This window comes from Lissotriton vulgaris, chromosome 11, assembly GCF_964263255.1.
Source record: "Lissotriton vulgaris chromosome 11, aLisVul1.2, whole genome shotgun sequence".
NCBI lineage: Eukaryota > Metazoa > Chordata > Amphibia > Caudata > Salamandridae > Lissotriton > Lissotriton vulgaris.
In genome coordinates this window covers 955,431,159-955,451,837 of record NC_141699.1, presented here as the reverse complement: position 1 = coordinate 955,451,837, position 20,679 = coordinate 955,431,159, and the positions used below count along the sequence as shown (strand labels likewise).

The 20,679-nt window shown below is 46.5% G+C and overlaps 1 protein-coding gene across 1 annotated transcript in view; it reads right to left on the bottom strand.

Annotated features, from left to right (window-relative positions):
* LOC147683747 (nicotinamide N-methyltransferase-like) overlaps positions 1-20,679 on the bottom strand; it is a 67,103-nt gene that overhangs the window by 6,393 nt on the left and 40,031 nt on the right. Inside the window, exon 2 of the mRNA XM_086942573.1 lies at positions 6,949-7,156. Coding sequence (XP_086798699.1) covers positions 6,949-7,156 — 208 coding nt within the window. The remainder of the gene's footprint in view (positions 1-6,948; positions 7,157-20,679) is intronic.

Here is a 20,679-nt window from a genome sequence, read left to right as displayed (position 1 = left end):
CCGCACTAACAGGACTCTCTCCTTCGAAGGGGTGTCTTTCACCATGTACCCCGACTTCACACCGATGGTACAGGACCAGCGTCGGAAGTTCTTGGGGGTGAAAAGGAAGCTTCGGGACCTTCAAATGGACTACGCCTTGCTTTATCCGGCTAAACTTCGAGTGACGCACCAGGCTAAACAACATTTTTTCACCAACCCACAGCATGCTGAGGACTTTGCGAAGCGCCTCCAGCGCGAGCGCGCTGCTGCGGATCGTGGCGACGATCGAGATCCGGAGGGTGAACATTCGGCTGCTGAGGAGGAGGTCGCCTGATTCTGGTGACTTTGGACTTTGTCTGTCTTCTTCCCGGTTTTTGTAGTATTGTGGATATGTAACTTTTTTTATTGAGGCCTGCTGGCTTCCTTCTCAGTATTTGCGGCCTAGCTATTGTCCGTTTTTGATTTTTTTGCTCATGCGTGGGTTATGGCTGTATTATGATGAGTGAGTGCGTTTTGCTGTTATTGTGGGGTTGGGATGGCACCGCGGGATGGTGTTATGGGATGTCGCGCTCTGGGCACCCACCCCCCCGCGCTGCGCCTGGGGCCGCCTGATACTCGTTGGCGCGGACACTGGCGTGGCGTGAGGGAGTGGCGTCGTGCACCTCTGGAAGGTTCCCCGGAGGGTGTGCCCCATATTTACCTTTTGTTTGGATTCTAGTCCTATGTTGGTTGACTGGATGTGTGTTGCGGGATGGGGGGGAGGGGTGTATGTGGCCTGATAGTTGGGGTGGTATCAGGTGGGTGGATTGGGGGGGGCTGAAGCTGTCCATGTATGTTTGCCCGGGACTTTTGGTTCGCTTTGGTAGCTGCTACTGTTGTTTGAGTGCACGGACATGTCGTGGCGCCCGCTATCCGGGCTGTTCCACTTTCCTATCTTACGGGACGGGTTCTGGGATCCGTGCTCCCGTCCATTTTGGGCCCGAGCGCGCCGGCCGCCATTTTAGGCTGCCGCGTGCCGGGGCGCACTCTGCGAGCGCAGCACGTGTGCGTGATGTGGGCCGTGTGGAATGGCTTGGCGGCGCGCGGCGCGTAGGCTGTCCCGAGTGCTTGCTGCGTGGATGGGTCGGTTGGGGGGGAGTTGTTGTGTTCTTGTTTGGTTGTTTTGGAGATGACTGGGAAATGTATGGAGTGTATGTGGAGGGCTGCCCGTGCCCTGGGGCGCGGACCTATCGATGGCTGTTGCTGGTAGTTGGATGCCCTGTATTTGGTTATAGGGTCCTGTGGGGCCCTTACTTTATGTGATGTCAACTGCTGTTGTAGATCAGATCTCGATTTTGTCCTGGAATGTGCGGGGCCTTAATGATGCCAGGAAGTGTCGCAGTGTGATACAGTATTTGGACAGGCATGCTATTCAAGTTGCTTTTCTCCAGGAGACGCATCTACGCCCCGCTCCCTCCCCCACTTTCGGCGGAAGGTGGGCTGCGGCCAGGGGGTTTGCTTCATACTCTTCTTATGCTCGTGGGGTTGTTACCCTTGTTAAGAAGTCGCTTGCATTCCAGGAACTTGGATCTATGGGGGACCCTGAGGGGCGCTATGTGCTGCTGTGGGGACGGCTTGGGCAGACCACTGTACTGTTTGTTAATTGCTATGCTCCCAATGTTGATACGCCAATCTTTTTTATCACTCTGTGGGGTCATGTTCTTGCTGTGGATGCTACTCACATTGTGTGGGGGGGTGATTTTAATTTTGCATTTCAGGCCCAGATGGACAGATCGGAGGGTAGTCCTCAGTACAATGTACAGGCAAGGGATGTGCTGCGGGGGATAGTGGAGGAGGCTGGGATGGTTGACAGCTGGAGGTACACCCACCCTGCCACTAGGGAAGGCACCCATTACACCACACATGCTCGTTCATGGGCGAGGCTGGACTATGTCTTTCTCTCTAGAGGGTTGATGGCTGGCCTAAGGGGGGCCTCACATTTGGCTCGGACATATTCAGATCACTGTCCAGTGAAGGTTGATTTGTCCGTCCCCGGGTTACACAGGCCGCGCCCGCCTTGGCGTTTGTTTCCGACTGCTTTGCTTGACCCGGTGTTCAAGGAGGAACTCGGTGCGGAGGTGGAGGCGTTCTTCCCTAGAAACAAGGGCTCTGTGGAGAGCATTGAGGTCATTTGGGAGGCATTCAAGGTTACGATCCGGGGTGTCACTATTTCTAAAAGTTGTGGAGTACTCCGTCTGATTGTTCGGACCCTCGAGAGGTTGGAGGCTGACTTGCGAGACTTGGAGCGCAGGATGCAGGGGACTTCGGACCCCGCTCTTTTGGCACAGTTCCGCACTAAGCTCTCCGAGTATGAGGAGGAGGCTGCTCGGGAGGCTAAGCACAGGGGGAAATACTGGACGGCGAGGCGATACTGCGAAGGGGAGCGGCCCGGTAAGGTCCTCGCTGCCCTTACTAGACATCCTAGGCATGGGTCGGACGTGTTGGAATTGGTGTCTCCGAATGGCACTCGCTGTCGAGATACATCGGAGATTCAGCGCACTTTTATTGATCATTATGCACACCTTTACACGACACAGCAGACGGGTGAGACTCGATACGGTGGCTTCCTCGATGAGTTGGCGCTCTGTTGGCTATCGGATGGTCATCGGGAGTTCTTAGGCAGGCCCCTGGAGGAGGAGGAGGTCAGGAATGCCATCATGTCTCTTTCTAATGGGAAGGCCGCCGGGCTGGATGGCCTTCCTGCTGAATTTTATAAGTGTTATATTGACATCATGGCCCCTGTGCTCCGTGAGGTGTTTGAGGAGTCTCTGGAGGAGGGACGCCTTCCGGGCTCCATGCGGGAGGTCGCCATCACGTCGCTGCTCAAGCCGGGTAAGGATCCACTGGACGTGGGCTCCTACAGGCCCCTCTCATTGCTCAACTGCGATGTTAAAATTCTCGCGAAGGTCTTGGCGGTGAGATTAGCCGAACTCATGCCCGTCATCGTGTTGCCTGATCAGTCGGGATTTGTGCCCGGCCGCGCCACCTCTCACAATCTTCGCACTTTGTTTTCGCTTGTGTCGACCATCGATCCCGCTGTCCCGGTTGCCGCTGTCTTTCTTGATGCCACTAAGGCGTTTGACTCTGTCGAGTGGGGCTACCTTATTGATGTTCTTTGTCGGATGGGTTTCCCCAGGATTTTCATCTCTTGGGTTAAGCTTCTATATACTGATCCGATGGCGAGGGTAGTAGTGAATGGGGTGCTGTCCCCCTCGTTCCCTCTCACGAGAGGGACCCGACAGGGTTGCCCCCTCTCACCCCTCTTGTTTGCTATCGCCATTGAGCCGCTAGCCTGTAGGATACGTCAGTTTCATCAGCAGAGCGCCTTTCATTGTCTTCAGCGGCAGGTCGGCATTTCTTTATACGCCGATGATGTCACACTCTATGTCAAGGACCCTGAGAACAACCTTAATTCGCTCCTGCGGGAGCTGGTCGCTTTTGGTGGCGTATCTGGGGTTCATATCAACTGGCGGAAATCTCAATTTTTCCCCCTCACATCTGCGGTGGCCAGGTTTCCCCTTGACTACCCTCTGGAATGGTGTGACTCGGAGTTGCGCTATCTCGGTATTGTTGTATCCTTGGATAGGGGAGACGCGGTTCGGCTCAACTATGGTGTGGCCATTACTAAACTGGCGGATGATGTCACCAGGTGGATGTCTTTACCTCTCTCCATGGCCGGCAGGGCGTCTCTTATCAAGATGGTGGTTCTGCCCCGCTTTCTTTATCTCTTTCAAAACCTCCCATATCATCCTGGTGCTTATTTCTTTCGTAGACTTCGTTCTGAGCTTCTGCGATTGTTTTGGGGGGGCAAGCAGCCACGGGTGGCCTGGGCTACCCTTACGTTGCCTTATGCTGATGGCGGTTTTGACGTCCCTGATTTTGAACTCTATTATCTCAGCGCTCAGGCGCACTATGCCTATCATTGGATGCGCCCCACGCCATTCATGCCCCAGATTGCTGCTGAGCATTGGGTCGCCCACCCGCTCCCACTGGAGGGGATGGTTTTGGGCAAGGTGTCAGATGTGGAAACGCCCCGCACGACGGTGACATGCACGGTGGATGCTTGGAAGCGGACGGCTCATTTGCTAGACGTTTCCTTTCTCTACTCGCCGGCCTTGCCTCTGTCTTATCATCCGGATCTGTCGCTGTTGTTGGAGACGGGGTTTCAGCGGATGTGCAAGCGGCTAGGTATTCTTACGTGGGGCGACTTGTTCCATGAAGGTGCCTTTCGTACGCAGGCTCATTTCTTCGGTTCGGCTGCTTGCTCCCCTCTAGACCTGTTCTACTTTGTCCGCCTGCGGCAGGGCATGCGTGCTCTGCTACCGGACTACCCTTCGGAGCCTGGGGTAACCCTCCCCCTCCATGTGCTGCTGGTTTCAGATGGGCGACACCTGGTGTCGAAGTTATACGGGGCTATTCGCCAACAGCGATCGGTCCCGACCAATCGGGTGCGCGAGCAGTGGGTTGCCGAATTGGGTGCTCCTATTACAGACGAGCAGTGGAAATATTGTTGCGGACTCACGGCCAATGTCTCTTCTAGTTGTCGCCTTAAAATCATCCATTACAAATTTGTTCAGAGGTACTACTATACCCCGGCGAGGAAACTGCGGTTTCATTTGGCGGAGGATGATAGGTGTGCTAGGTGTCGAGCGGAAGGCGCTGACTTTTTGCATTTGGCTTGGAGCTGTGCGGGGGTTTTGGAATATTGGACTCAGGTTCATGAGGCCCTGCAGGTTATGGCGGAGGATGGGGTGGCGTTTGACCCCTTGGTGATGTTACTTGGCTTCTCTAAGGACGTACCTGCCTCTCACCGTAGATTTGTTGACGTGGCTCTGTTGTTGGCTAAGCGTAGGGTTGCTTGCTGCTGGGGTCGTGGTAGGGTGCCGCGCTTTCAGGACTGGGTGACTGACCTCATTTACTGTCAGGATCAGTATAATATCTATTCTGAATTGATGCCTGTTCGATGCAGACCAAAGGATTTTTGGAGTCCGCTCCAGGTGTACCTCCTTACCAGGGCTGCGCGGGACTCCGATTCTGAACTTGAGGACCGTGAGGGGATAGGCTGATGACGACGGGATGGGCTGGGATTTTACACGACACCTGCTGCTCTTCCGATATCGGGGGGGGAGCTGACTGTCTCTTGTTCCTGCGAGCTATTGAGGGGTGGGAGTCTTCCTTCGGACAGGTATTTTTATCGGAAATTCGGATTGTATCCCTATGCGGCACCCCTCTATCCAGTGCTCCTCCTACTTGTGTCCCCTCTGGCTCACGTGTTCTCCGCTACTGTACTGTATTCACATTGCATTGTCTTATTGGCTCGCCTGTCCATGCTGGATCATTGTATTTTAATATCTCCTGCACATTTCGCTGTTGCTCCTTGTATTGACTGATGCCCTGCCCTGTACTTCCTCGTGTCTCCTTATGTATTTCTGTTTTGTATGCTTTCTGGGCACTGACGTACCACTGTAATGGCCGAATGTGACTGTATGTTTTGAATGTACACTTCCCTTGTACCTACTTGTCTCCAAATAAAGGTTTAAAAAAAAAAAAAAAAACAATGGGGAAACCCATCACTGACACATACTGGACAAGTATAGTCAGAATCACACCACTAGGGTCCCACAATGAGCGCTTCAAATGGATCCAGTTTTATCACATTAGCACCTTCGTGTCTCATGACGAGCTCAGCTCGTCATGAGCCACGGTGCTCGTGTGCTCATGACGAGCTGAGCTCGTCATGACCGTTAGAACGCTCGCATGCTGGGCAAATTCCCCTGCTGTGCGAGCGTTCTAAAGAAACGGGTGTGGTCATGACAAGCTCAGCTCGTCATGAGCACACGACCACCGTGGCTCATGACGCGCTCAGCTCGTCATGAGCACGGGGCGCTGTGTGCGCCCCCCTGCACAGCAGGGGAATTTGCCCAGCTGTGAAGGGGTTAGCAGAGCACACTTGCCCTAGATGTGGTGAATATATTGACATATATCTGCATATGGTATGGGATTGCCCAGTCATCTAACCATTCTGGACAGGGGTGGAAACAATAATATCAACAGCAATGGGGAGGCAGTTTATAGGCTCTCCAGGGGCATTCCTGCTGGGATGGTTCACCTGCCTTAAGGAAGGTACAGTTACAAACAAATGTATAGGCTTGGTGCTCATACTTGTCGGCACCAAATTCCACTTGTATGGAAGTCCTCTGGCAGCTCCACTGTACACTCGTGGGTGATGGACCTTTGCAAATGAGCTGGCTGTGAGGGAGTTGCGCTATAGCAGGAGTCTAACAGGGGATTGCAACCCGGGAGTTGGACTGAGGCCTGGAACCTCATATTGGTTGACATCCCACTTTGTGGGAGAAGAGGGTTAAGTAACATCTGGCATCTTGTGGTGTGGTGTCTCTTGAGCGCCAATGAGGGCACCCACACAGTATGAATTGGCCTACACTTGCTCACCCACATTCCCTACTAACTTGCCACAAGCAAATTCCATGACTTCATGTATCCCCAGGGTCACCTCCCCGTACTTACATTGCATCACATATCATGTCATTCTCCCTCTCCCTTTGGCAGGACTCTTAATTACTGTTCATTGCTTTGTTTCATTATTAGGCAGTGTCACCATGTTAGAACTGTTGGATTCCCAGAGTTCATTGGATAAGCAGGATTGCACGCACCTTCTCAGTCCATGGCAGACTACAGTGGGGTTGGGAACTTGTGCTTACGGATGTGATGTGTAAGATGTTAAAACTGAGTAAAATACGTTTTCAAAAAAATTAAGACATGCAGTACAGTTTCAAAGCCCCCACTAGATGTTGATAGACAGTATTTCTTATATTAAACCAGTGTAGTATTGGAATGTAACAATAAAAACAGGCATAATAGTGGGAAATGATCCTTATAATGTGATGGATGACTAAACAGTATATTTCATACCTCTCTTCCTCATTTTCTTGAATAGATTTGAAGCACTGGGTCCAGTTAAATGCTTTTGGTTGATTTTTAAGCCAGTTATCTATATATTGCAGGTTGGTGTCTAAACACTCCATGATAGTGATCTCCTTGAAGTATGCACATGTTGGGAAAAGCAGATGATTAGTTACGAAAACCCCATATAAGACCAGTGTGTCTCCCTTCACAGATCCTATAAAAGAAATGAGCAACATGTTAAGACTTACATCATTCATTTCTATCTTTATTTCGATCACTTGGACCATAAAAGATATGCACCAAAAGTTAAAACAAACAAGAATAATACATATTCATAAAACAGAGATTATAAAAATCACTCCGATTATCATGTTATGGTACAAATTCAAAGTGCTGGTGCAAGATAAAAATCAGACTTCTAATTTATGTTTAAACACATTTGTTATAATAGATAAAACCAATTACAATCCCTTCTGATTTGTGCTGGTCTATACTATGATTTTTAAAATGCCTGTACCAAATGCGTATCAGAGTTCAGGATATGGCAGGTGCGCTTGTGCCAAATCGCTGTTAAGAATTTAGCTATCGCAAATACAATAGGGGGTGATAGAACCGACTTGAGGGTTCTGTAAGCCGGGATGCAGTGCCTAAAGCCTGGGTTTTTAAAAAGGGGAACAAGCCAATACTTTCTAGATTTTTGATAGGCATAGCAACATGTAATTCATTTTCCAACTGGTATAAACATGCAGGGCATTGCTTAATTGAGGAGAGCTGACACCAGGTAATTGTAAATGCTCTAAGGGGGAGAGTACCATACCTCCACTGCAAGAATAACTTCCTGGTCAATACAGGGCAGATTCTGTCAAGGGCTTGCTCCAAATAATAAGAGTCTTTGAATTGAATAAATGTGTTTGTTAAAATCCCTAGCCGCAAATTCCCTAATAAGGTGTTTAATTTTAAATCGTAATATTCCTTTGTTAAACATTTGCGTGAGACCTTACTACAAACGTTTTCAGGGTTTGCCATAATTCTGGCCTTCCCAAACTTTCGCATTCCTTTTGTATGTATTTAAGCCAGGGAATATTCGCCAAATTTGGTAAGCTCAAAATCTCTTTCAGTTCTTTCCTATAAATCAAGAGCTCTAGAGTGCTCCAGAGTCGTCGCCAGAATGTTAGTGGTTTTAGGCCCAATTCCTCGTCAATGGATCTAAGGCCCAAATCAAATCTGAGAGGGAGGAGAGGAGTGCTTGGGGGTAGGGCTGTCAGCTGTCTGATGAACTTGTTTTCTGTAATGATCAAGTCTTGGCTGGATATGTGCCCCCACAATTCCCCGCCATATGTGACTGCCCCCCTCGCCTGAATTTTATAAATTTCGAGCAATGGACCGAGAAGTTTGAGGGTCGATCTATTTATTATCCTGGAGATGCCACCCGTTAACTGCACCAATTTAAGATTAGCTTTTGTTCTGTGCGTATCCCAGGTCATATTTTCATTAATTGTCACCCCCAGGTACTCGAATGTGTGCATCCTCTCGAGCCTCATTGTGCCTATGGTTGGGTTGGGGCGAGTTGTGGCCGGGGGGCTGAAAATCATGAATTTAGTCTTAAGGGCATTCATCTCCAGCCCCCTTTCGCCACAAAATTCCACAAAACCATGCAAAACACGTTGTATCCGCATCGGGGATTTTGACAGCAGCAGGGTGTCGTCTGCAAACATAATTGCGGGCACCCTGCTGCCGTCTAGCCTTGGGGCATCTATATCAGTGATCCCAGTCAGGTGGGCGATTACCCCGTTAAGACTTACATTAGGGGTAAGTGTGCATGTTTAAACTCATGCTTTAAAAATGACAAATAATGGGTATAATAGCAACTGAATATTTTTAAAAAAAAAGTTTCATTATAAACACATTTGCATGTTATTTCTTTGTATCTCTGGGTGAAGCAAGCTATAGCTCAAGCTGTCAGGTTTCTGAAAACCTCAACTTATTTCTTATGACAAATGGTCCCTGATAACTTAATCAGTACGTGTTACTACCATGGCTAACCAAGGCTGCATGCTAGTCATCTCTATGCATATGATCTATGGGCCCGATTCACAGAACTAACTTAAGACAAAATCCTAAACTTACTACTTATGGTATTCACAGAATTTAGGATTTTGTCTTAAGTTTGTCTTAAGACAAACTTAAGACAGACTTAAGACAGATTTAAGACAGACTTAAGACAAGTCTGTCTTAAGTTTGTCTTAAGTCTGTCTTAAGTCTGTCTTAAGTTTGTCTTAAGACAAACTTAAGACAAAATCATAACTTCTGTGAATACCATAAGTAGTAAGTTTAGGATTTTGTCTTAAGTTAGTTCTGTGAATCGGGCCCACTGTATTCAATCTGTATGAGAAGCTAGTAAATGTGTCTGCTGATATTCCAATCATTGCTTCTATGCCTCATTGTCTATTGGTTTATGCAAATGATGTAATGCATATTGTAAGTAGAGAGAGAAAGTCATACATTAGTGAATTATAGCGTAGATCCAGAAGGACCAAATCTATGCTAGATTGTCAAACTACCTCTATGAGATAAACTTACATCCAGTCAAGCTAAGTGATTCTCATTTATGTTCCCATTGGTCATTCTTTATATCAGGCCTGAATATGGTCCACTTGGAATTACACTGGATAATCCTTCCTTAAATAGTTTCAGACAACATTTCATAGGTTATGTGTAACTCTTGCAAAAGTAATTATTTGATTCATACTCCCTTGCAACTCAGATGTGGAAAGCTCACTCAAGAAACTCCTCCTCAATTGCCATCTTATAAACAGGTAACCTTCTGGTTGATTGGTAAAAGCTGATAACCTTCCTTGCCGTGCTCCATCCTCTCCCATGGCCTTTTTCTCTACACTCCTTTTTTTACATCCAATCTATACCGACTTGTCTAGCTTTATATCAAGGTTCAATATATGGAAATCCCCATACCTAAGATTTGGACCATTTACTAGTGAAAATTAAGGATATCAAACTATTTGGAGAGGCAGAGCCCATCTGTCTCTTCATATACCTAATCAAATACATATATGAAGAGACCAGATGGGCTCAGCCTCTCCAAGTATATTCATATCTTTAATTTTCACTAGTAAATGGTCCAAATCTGTATTTCATGTTAGGAACATGGTGAATCAGATGCCAAATCTTATTGCCCATTTCAGTTGTAAATATTAGGGGGGCTTTCTGGCAAAAGTAAATGTGTTGGGAATTGTTGATATAACTTTGGGAAGGGGTTTAGAAATGTTTCATTTCTACAAACTGGTTTGAAGGATTAATATGGTTCAAATGTGCACCCACAGCAGCATGACTTCATCCATGTGGTGACGCTAAATTTGCTCCTTACCTTCCCTACTAAGTTCAAGGCAGATGGTCTTTTATTGCCTGCTAAAAAGTGTGGAGGGAGTAAAACAATTCAATATTATACTTTCAATTAGACATGCTTTATAGGACAACAGACTCCGAATTCCAGTTTTGGTTATAAGGCCAAAAATAATTGAATATAAACACACGTCAATATCAGGGTATATAGATACATAGAAATGAATACAGAGCCAAGTCTACGTATATAAATCATTCGGCATAAGTGGCATAATATAATGAACTCCAGAATCAAAATTCAACAAAGGAAGCTGAGTCCAATTCCCTTTTCATTTGAGAGAAAAACAAAAGTATCTTTCCCTACTCTGCTCTAAATGAGAGTCCAACCTATTTCCCCAATATCCTATCCCAAAGGTGAAAGCACGTGTTGACTTCCTAAGAAATCCTCACGTCAAATGGGTCTTAAAGCTATGGCGCTCGCTCTAAGATGCTCCTTCTCCTACGAAATGGGCAGAAGTTTCCCTAATCTGTCCCTGCGCACCATACAAAAAGACAATGTTCAACCCACAATACGTCGTAATCATTGGCACCATCCTTCAGTTAGTTTCCACAGAAGCCTTTAATTAAATTAATTATTTTCTAGTGTCCTTGGTTCCCAGAGAGGCCAGACATAAAAGCGTCCTCCATTTTTGCCTCCCAGACTTCTTCAAAGACATTCCGAGTATCTCCTTACATCTAAGAATAACAAGGCCAAATTCCGGCACCTGCAGTAGGATAAGAACATACTATCTTCGAGCACACTAAGGATTCATTTAATTACAATTCTTGAGCAACCAAGGAGAAATGAAACTCAAAACAACCTACAGTTTGGGCCTACAATTCAGTCAACTTATACTAAATACAAATACATTACACAAGTATAATTTCAACCTGCATATTACACATACAGGAATTATAAATTTCTTTAATACATACAAAGGCCTACTTAAATGTGCACACTACATTTCAATGCTAATATAACTCGAATAAATGCATCTTAATAATCATGAAACACTGCAAACGATAAAAATACATGTGAGTGCATTTAAACCATGAATATAGTGCACCCATACAATTTAGAGTGCTATAAGCGATCTGGCACTTGCGACAAATGTATCTTGAGAGGAGATTTGTTCATTGTTTGACCAAGACTGCTCTATTATCTTCCTAGTGTTAAATCTAAAGAAGAGTATTTTCTACATCACTCTCTAGAGCATTAGTTCTGATAGTGCATCTGTGTTGCTCTGGCAATGCTCTTCTGAAAGAGGTTTCCAAGTGTTGTGATTATTATCCTTATCAAAGAAGAATTGCCAGTGCTTACCAACAGGACATGAATGGAGGTAATGAGGCTTTCTGCAACCCGCAATCCAGGTCTGCGTTTGACTGTGGTTAGACACCGTCTTACTTCAGTCAACTGAAAGCCAGCTTCTTCCCATCCATATTTACCCCGAGAATAAGATAATGGAAGCTGTGAGGAGAACATGTGTAATGCCAAATCAAATACTAACTGGTTAATATTGAAATTGGTTATAGTGTGGAAAATATGTGTAAGGAAATCTTGCCATGCTGTTCCAACTGGTCATAAAGAAAACTGGCAATGCTGTTCTAAATCATGAATAATTAAAATTATATACTAATTGAGCACGGTGGAAAAAAATGCACGATGTGTTAAGCTGGTATAATGTAATCTGTCAATAATAGACTTATTTCTTATTGTGAAAACTGAGAATGGTTTGGTAACAAACTATATCCCTGAGCATTTCACAGTAACTGGACATAATTTAAATTGACAATATTGTTTTAGCTTGTGTACTGTACTAAGCATGAAGAGCAACTTTGAAATATTGGACAATTACCAGCATGCCTAAAGGAAACATACCTACAAATGCGAATTTTACAAATTGGTAACTGGTGAAAATGTGCTCAATGGGCCTGATGGAAACTGCTGTGATGTGCTAAATAGTTATACAGAAAATGTCAATGCTTTCCTAGCAAACCATAAATGAAACTGTGAATGATACGCTGCTGATCAAAACTGAAACTGGCAATGGTATACTTACTGAAATTAGTGAAAACTCCCTGTGTTCTGCAAACAGGAAATAATGGCTACAATACAAAGTGATAAATTGAAATGTTGGGAGTGGCCCACCATCCAATTGATATGGGTAGCAGGTTTCAATGAGATAACTCTCTGCCTGATCTCCTTAGCTTGACGTCAGTAGCATATTAGGAAAGTCAAAAACAAAGAACTGAAAACATAATAAGTAAGATAAGACAAACTCAGTTAAGCAAAACAAAGAGGGTCCCCAAAGGTTATAGGCAAAACAAAAATAACACCAATAACTATTCTGTGACTAAAGACTGCATGTAACATTAATGAAATCATTCTTAGAAAACAGTACCATTAAAAATAGATGTTGGAAAGTACTGCATCCTATGTCACACTAAATTAGAAAACAGTAAGAAATGTGACCATTTAGTAACTAACAATTTGCTATAAACATCCTAGATTCTCAGAAGGCATTGTGCTAACACTGCAAAATAACACACGTGGTGGGGGTCGCTGTAAAAAGAATTTTCGTGATTGAATGAGACACAACATGTTGGCATTGAAAAGGAATATTTTGGCGTTTGGGGGGATTACTGCCCCTAAACAAACAGGGAAGAAGCATTTTCGACATAATCATGGAGTCATAGCTACCTAATATACGCCCACTGGGTTTGGCGACTTGTAGAGAAAAGAATACTAGAAAGAATCCTGACAATTTCTGTCATACCATAATTCGGAACCTTTGATTTAACTGGATGAGGTCACGGATGAAGTTCAGTTTATAGAGGTTGTAGACCTATGGAAATACCTTCCAGCAGGTTTGAAATGACGAGAATATAAGAAAAGATTCTGAAATCTATCATATGCTGAGTTCTTTCACTGAGTTCTTTCACTGAAAAGTTGATTGGCCAGTTTCAGGTCTTAGTTCTGTTGTAACACTCCATATTAAGTATCCATCAGCTTTCATTGTTTCAGAGCATTACAAATTCATGGGATAATCCAAGGTGAGCCACAGGACCTGGGTATAGTGCTATACAAACATAAGGGTCCTCATGGCTAAACATACGCTGTTAATACATGTATTAATGATCTAGACAATTGATCTTAGCGAGAGAGAGAAGTCAAAGACAACCAATGTTTTTTTTTTAAAAAAAAATCAATATTTATTGTAAGATTATTCTATATCATGTAATACTATCAGAAACTTGATACAGTAGCATAAATGTTTAATGAATTTTGTGTTTATGTGCAGAATATCTTCACTATCTGTCCTTTTCCGATCTAACCTTTATGCTCCAAATGTGTGTGGAGAGGCCCCCATGCCTCTTAGTAGATTGTAATTATTGCTATCCACTGGACAAGCCACTACACTGGTTCGCTTCTCAGTACATCATAGCATGCACTGTAACACTAGTGCGTGACTCAGCCATCTTGGGGGTATGCTTTTAGAATAGGGCATGCAAGCAGGCCAACGTGCACATTTGCACACACATTCCAACGCTGTGCACATGTGCTTTCTACACTCGGGCCCTCATACCGCTCTTGACAGTTAGGCAAGCCTCGGCTGTCCCATTGAGTAAATGCTTCTCCCACCACTCACTTTGTAATGGTATCTTGTGGCAGAAAAGCTTTACCATCAGACGTCTCACTTTGTTGTTTTCTGTAAAGGTTTGTTCGGAGACCCGCTGCAAATCAAGGGTGGATCAGGTGGCACCTTTGGGATTTATGTATCTGCGACAACAAGTGCACACTACCACCCTTTGTCTAAACACATGTCGTGCGTGGGGTACAGAATCAGTCAGCCAGGTGTAGGTGCACACTTCCATCTGCAGTGCGCACACCAAGATGGTTTCATGGTGGGTTAAGTTGTATAACCACCCCAACAGCCATTGCAGCTGCACAGTAGCATAATAGAGCTCATAATGGGGTGCCCCTAAACCACCCTCATTGAATGGGTGTTGTATCGTGTTAAAAGCACCCCAATGTTGTCCTGAGCCCCATATCATTGCGTGCATTAACCCGTTCAGTTACCGAAAGAAGCTACTGGGGAACACAATTGGGAGGGCAACAAATAAATACAACAGTTAGGGGGAACATACATTTTGGTTATCGTTCCCTGACCGGGTTGAGACAAAGGGAGCGAGCACCAAAAAGATAGGGATTGACGTATGGAGAAAACTGCCTTCTCCAGATTTCCTTCCTTGAGGTCTTTCTTAGTATGATACATTTGTATACCTAGATATTGAAAGGTGTCATAGCACCATCTTAGGTGGGTCCCCATGGGGTCCACCTGGTCCTCCAGAGGACATATGCAGGTCTTATCCCAATTCACGCGCAGCCCAGGGATATCACCAAAAGGTTGCAATATTCACATGGCACCGCTGAGCGACACATCCACGTCTCAGAGGTAAATTAAGTTGTCATCAGCATACAGTGATATCATGTGGCATACATGCTGCTCCCTGATGCCCCACTCCTCTGCCCACCAACAGAGTTGACAGGCCAGGGGCTTCATGACCAGTGCCAACAGAAGAGGGAACAGCAGGCACCCCTGTCTTGTCCCCCACAGATATCCACCCTGTCCGAGATAACCTGTCCCATCTTCACTCTCGCTGTGGGGCTGGTGTACATGATGTGAATTCATCCCAAGAATCCCAGTCCAAACCCCATTTTGGCGAAGACCAGCTGAAGGTAATCCTACCTTGAGGTGTCAAAAGCTTTTTTATGTCCAGCGCAGCCGCCACTTGACTAAGTACCTCGGATAGTAAAAGTCATAGGGGGCAGTGGTCTGATAAGGCGTGTGCAGGTACCTTACCTCAGCTAACCGTGCACCAAGTCAGGTCGCACAGAGAAACAGATCAATTCTGGTGTGCACTTTGTGGACCTGCAAATAATAGGAGTACTCATGGTCTAAGGGATGTAGGTGGCGCCATGCATCCAAGTGGTGCATGCGCGACAGCTATTGAGTAAGGTGTTGTGCGGTTCGTCTTGTGGCTGCCTCTCTGAGTGGGGGGGTGAAGCAATCAAGCATCACATCTGGGACACAATTAAAATACCTACCTCAAAGTCCAGGGGAAGAGGGGTCTCCAAGGAGCGCCGGTGTGAGGGTGTCCAAGAATTCACCCTGTTGTCTTTTGGGTGCATAGATTACAGCAAGAGTGAGTGGTTCGCCATCTAGTTGCACATCCAAAATCACAAATCGCCCGCTGTGTCCACCCTCTGAGTGACCAAAGTGTAAGGTGCCCCTGGGCCACCCAAATACAGATCCCACTAGTGAAGGAAGACTCAAGAGGGCCATGCATCTGTCCCTTTCACTTTGCATGGTGCTTGGTGCAATTCAGTAATGTTGTGGTCTGTTTCTTGGAGCGTGGCTTTGTGTATCTGATTCCATTTAAGAGAGGCATAACATCGACATTGCTTGCATGGAGTGGCCTACTGTGCACATTCTAGGGGATTATGCGGTACGGAAGTACACGGGTGTCTGGTAAGTCACTCGTCATGCCATGCATTCTTTGAGAACCCCATAGCCCTGCGGCTCACCCCACAGGTGGCATGTATGCATCAGGTAAACACTGCATATATCTAAAATATCCAAAAAACTGTTTCCCCTGGGACAGTTGCCGTGAGAAGTTCCGTCCATAAAAGTACCCACAAACTATGCACCAACAGCCATACATTAAGAAAAAAAGAAGAGAAAAGCACAAGAAAAGTATAAATATTCAATGCCAGAGTCCACTTGGAAACAATGGGGTGACATGGTGCCAAAATCAAAGACAAGGGTCATATTTGGTGGGTAGACCTCAGTGTGGGCCTTGTGTTCATATGTGCCCTGCAGTCCCATACACACCACCTCTTACCTGCCGGCTTCCGGCCCATCAGGTGAGGCACCTGTTTAATTTGACATCTGAGCAGTGGCAGTCCTGAGTGCACATTCACAGGTCATCTGCCAATCTGTGGGTGATCTTCGGGCCCTGACTTTTGCAGATCATGGTAGGGAGTGATTTGCCTGAGTCCGAGAACTACTCTGATGGGTGACCAGTTTGGAAAGGGGCAAATGAATTTATGATCTGGAGGGAGTCCTCCGCTACAGCCTGTGTTCTCTCCTCAGCGGCCTAATCTCTGGATGGTCGCACCCTCTTGTGCATTTCCCGCATCTTCTTGGTTTGGTTAGCAACCATTCACCCTCGTGCCATTCCGAGGAAGGAGAAGGTAGCATATCCGTTGTGTGGAGCCATGTCCACACGTCCTCCGGTGAGTGAAAGATGGGAATGTTATCCTCATCAACGACGAGTAGCCTAGCAGGGAATAAAAAACGTGTACTTCAGGTTCAGTTCTCAGAGACGTTGTTTAACAGGAGTACGACCCTCATTGCTGCTGCACCTTCATGGTGAAGTCGGGATGCTCTGTAATTTGAGCATTCTCATGGATATGTGACCTTCGGTATGAAAGAAATGTAAAAACAAGATGCAATCATGGTAATTGAGGAGCCATGCTATGATAGGGCGTGGATGGCCCATGTGCGGGGGTCATCCTGGTGTGCACCTTACCATCCAGACCTTTGCCCATCAGCCATTCTTCCAGAAACAGCTTCCTTTTGGGGCCCACCGATCGTTCAGGTAGTCCCATCAGATTGATGTTATTACATTTCGACCTGCCCTCTGCCTCTTCCGCCCTGTGATGCAGGGTGAGAACCTCAGCTCCCACCTTCTTCAAACGTTCCTGCACATCCTGCATGCAAGGCCGCATTTTTGCCAATGTGGACTCAGCCACACCCACTCACTCCGTTAGTCTGCGATGATCAGCCCGCAATAAGTTGACCTCCAGTGTGACAAAGTCTGTACAGGTCTCCAAGGAGATTTTAGTGTCTAGGATGGCTTGGAGAACCTTGTTAAATTTGGCAGAGTGGGCAAGGAGCATCTCTTTCTGGTGCTGCAGGCTGCAAAGAGTCTTGTCCATGGGGGGCATCCGCCTTTGGATCTGTGCCTCCGGATGTATGACGTTACAATGCATATATTCACAACGCATACCATTACAACGAAACTTTTACAACGCAGGATCCATTACAACGCATGCCATTACAACGCATGCCATTACAACGCAGCTGCTATTACAACGCATGCCATTACAACGTAAGTATTGGTAAGTATTTTTTTTTTAATTAATGGGAATGTGATAGTAGTGTAAGTGTTGGATAGTGTAGGGGTTACAATTACAATTCTAACTCCAGGGGGGTGTAATAGTAGGGTAAGTGTTGGATAGTGTAGGGGTTAAAATTAATAGTCTAACTAGGGGTGGGCGTAGTTCGGGAAGTAGCGCTACGTGAAGCTACGCGAAGTGCACTTCGCGAACTTCACGTAGCACTACGCGAGCTGCGTAGTAGCATGTTCGCACTGTGCAAGATGCGTTTTCAATGATTGCACAATGCGGACAAGCATCCGGCACTGTGCAATCATTGAAAAGGGCATCTTGCACAGTGCGAGCTGTAGTTTTCTGCTGCTCGAGTAGATTATTACTGGAGCGGCAGCTTTCTCAACGCGAACTGGTAGTTTCTCATTGAGAGCGGTCGCAAGCATGCGCAACCACTCACAATGAGAAACCTGACCTCCCGGCGTTGAGAATCTCGTCAGGATGTCATTTTGCTTGGTCGCGGTCGCGAACATGACGTTGAGGACAGCGACCAAGCAAAAAATGACCGCTGCACTACGCTACCCTGCACTACGCGTGTTCGCACTGTGCTACGTGCAGCTCGCGTAGTGCGAAGTTGCGCAAACTTCGCAAACTCCGCGAGCGTAGAGTAGTGCTTCGCCCAGGGTTAATTCTAACTCCAGGGGGGCATAATAGTAGGGTACGTTTTGGATGGTGTAGGGGTTAAAATTTAATTAAATACTTACCCACACTTACGTTGTAATGGCATGCATTGTAATAGCGGCTGTGTTGTAATGGCATGCATTGTAATGGCATGCGTTGTAATGGATCCTGCGTTGTAAAGGTTTTGTTGTAATGGTAGTGCGTTGTTTTAGTTGCATTGTAATGGCTGTTTCTCGTGCCTCCTGGTAGCAGTGACTTGTTGGACTTTGGCTTCATCATCATTAGTCATCATTAAACCCTCCTGTGTCCACAAGACAGCAGGTTGTATCACTTCATTTTGGGGGCACACTGTGTGTTTGCCCCCGTGTTTGGGAATCACCCATAGCTGAGGGGAGTGTCTCGGAGGCGCAGCTTTAGCATCCAAGGGAGGCTCTCATACAACAGGTCACATTCCCCAGGAGTCCCCTCAATGACATGCATGGGAGGGAGCACTGCAGCTGCAGAAGTGAGTACAGCAGTCAAGCAGCCAGTGTCTGGGTTCCTGGGCATCCAAGGAGTCCATATGCTACAGGGAATTTGCGCTAGTTTGCGGTTTGTCCCCCATTCAGTAGGGAATGGGATGGAAGTAAAAAGGGTCCCATTGCACCCCAGATTAGGTAGGAGTCCACTCTGTCATCTCACCTTTGCATTCTTATTGTGCCCACTGCAGTTCCTCGTGGTAGCTTGCAAGCATGGGCATGTATGTTGTTGAGGCAGTCATTCAAATTTGGAGGCATTCAGTGCACTGGGGTACAGTAGCTCACACCTCCTCCAGTTTTTTCTCTTCCTTTTCTGTAACATTTTTTTCGCCCTCAGACGATCCTTGCGGCCTTCCATGGGGCCACGGACCAACCTCTACAATTAGGGCTCAGGCTGTCGTCCCAGGGCCGATGAGCCTGGCAGATAACCACAGACAGGCTCCCCTCAGGAGTAGCAGCCACCTCCAGCAGCATCAGGGAGGACCCAGGAACTGCACAGTCAGTCCAGGCCACCTCAAAGTGGCCTAGTCAGGCTAGGGGTGGTGGGGCAGAGGGACACCATCAGTGTTCTTACCTCTGCCAGCGTCATCAGTTCCAGTGACGACGAAGAAGGGAAGAGTTCCTCGAGGAGATCCTGTGTCATCTCTGCCTCAGTTCCTCAGAGCACCTTCCCAGTCCATCAACACCGCAGGGTCCAGGGGCCGACCACTCAACAGATGGCAGGTAGGCTGATAACCCCCCCTCTTCACTGTCCCCCACAGCGGCCCCAGGTCCAGTACAATCCGGGTCACAGGCTGGGGTGTGTCCCTAGCTCTGGGCTGTTCCAAAGCCGTGGAGTAAGTCCAGAAGCCGACTTGCCTGGCAGGGCGCCCCAGGGATTCTGCCTCAAATGCCCATGGCCGAGCCCAATTGGTAGGCCTGGTCTCATTCGCCATTGCGATGACAACAGCTAAGGACCTTTGTTATTAATGTCGAAATGGTCAGCCATGCACGCCAGTCATGTTCACCCGACAGGCGACACAGGGAGTTGTGGTAACTCAGGTCGTGGATAACTCGGATGCGGGGGATAAATGCAGGATAACTATCGGGCCCAATACGGAGCTCAGAGTTACACGTCCACCACGGACTCTATTTTGGCAACGCCCGACATAGATTTCCATTTAAGTAAGTATCCTCTCTCTTCTCCCCTTCCATCAGCCAGAGTCTGCATTAAATCAGTAACAGACCAGACTCTTCTACATTGTTCAAATTCAGCACCAATGGCTCAACATTGCCGAGGCATATTCCTCACATAATTCATAGTAATTTGTTTTGTTTATTTATGTAGGTATTTGCTTCTTAATTTATTTAACTTGCTTATACAGCACAGCATAATCAAAATGGAGTCAGCACACTTTACATGTAACTAAACAATTGAGATGGATTGCTCTTACACTGAACAAGGGGCTTTCATAAGTACTAAGATAATTAGTGAACTCTTGAATGGATATTCATAATGAATTCTTTCAGACAGACAGGAAGAGTATAAATTTGGCAAAGCAAAGAGCTTGAATCGTGGAGGGCTTGAAACAATGAGATGAGCAAAGGTGGGAGTCAGAAGGAGATACAAACAGAGGGCATCATTTACAAGGCCATTGCGCCGCTGGTGTATCTTTTTTTTTGATGCACCTGCGGTGCAGTGTCCCTGCCCATATATCAAGGCCAAATAAAGTCACCCTGCATGACTTTGTATGGCCTTGTAAATATGGACCCCTTTCACACATTACTCTGCATGAAATGGGCATTCCTTGGGTGTTGCTATGGGTGTTACAACGCAACATCCATTGAACCTGACACATTCCCAGATTTACAGAGTTCGGTAAAGCTGGGAATGCGTCAGAATCCTACACCTCCCCAGGGGATGCGTAGGAGTGGTACAACGAGAAGAAATTCTTTTATTTCTCCTAGTTTTTTCCTAATTCTACA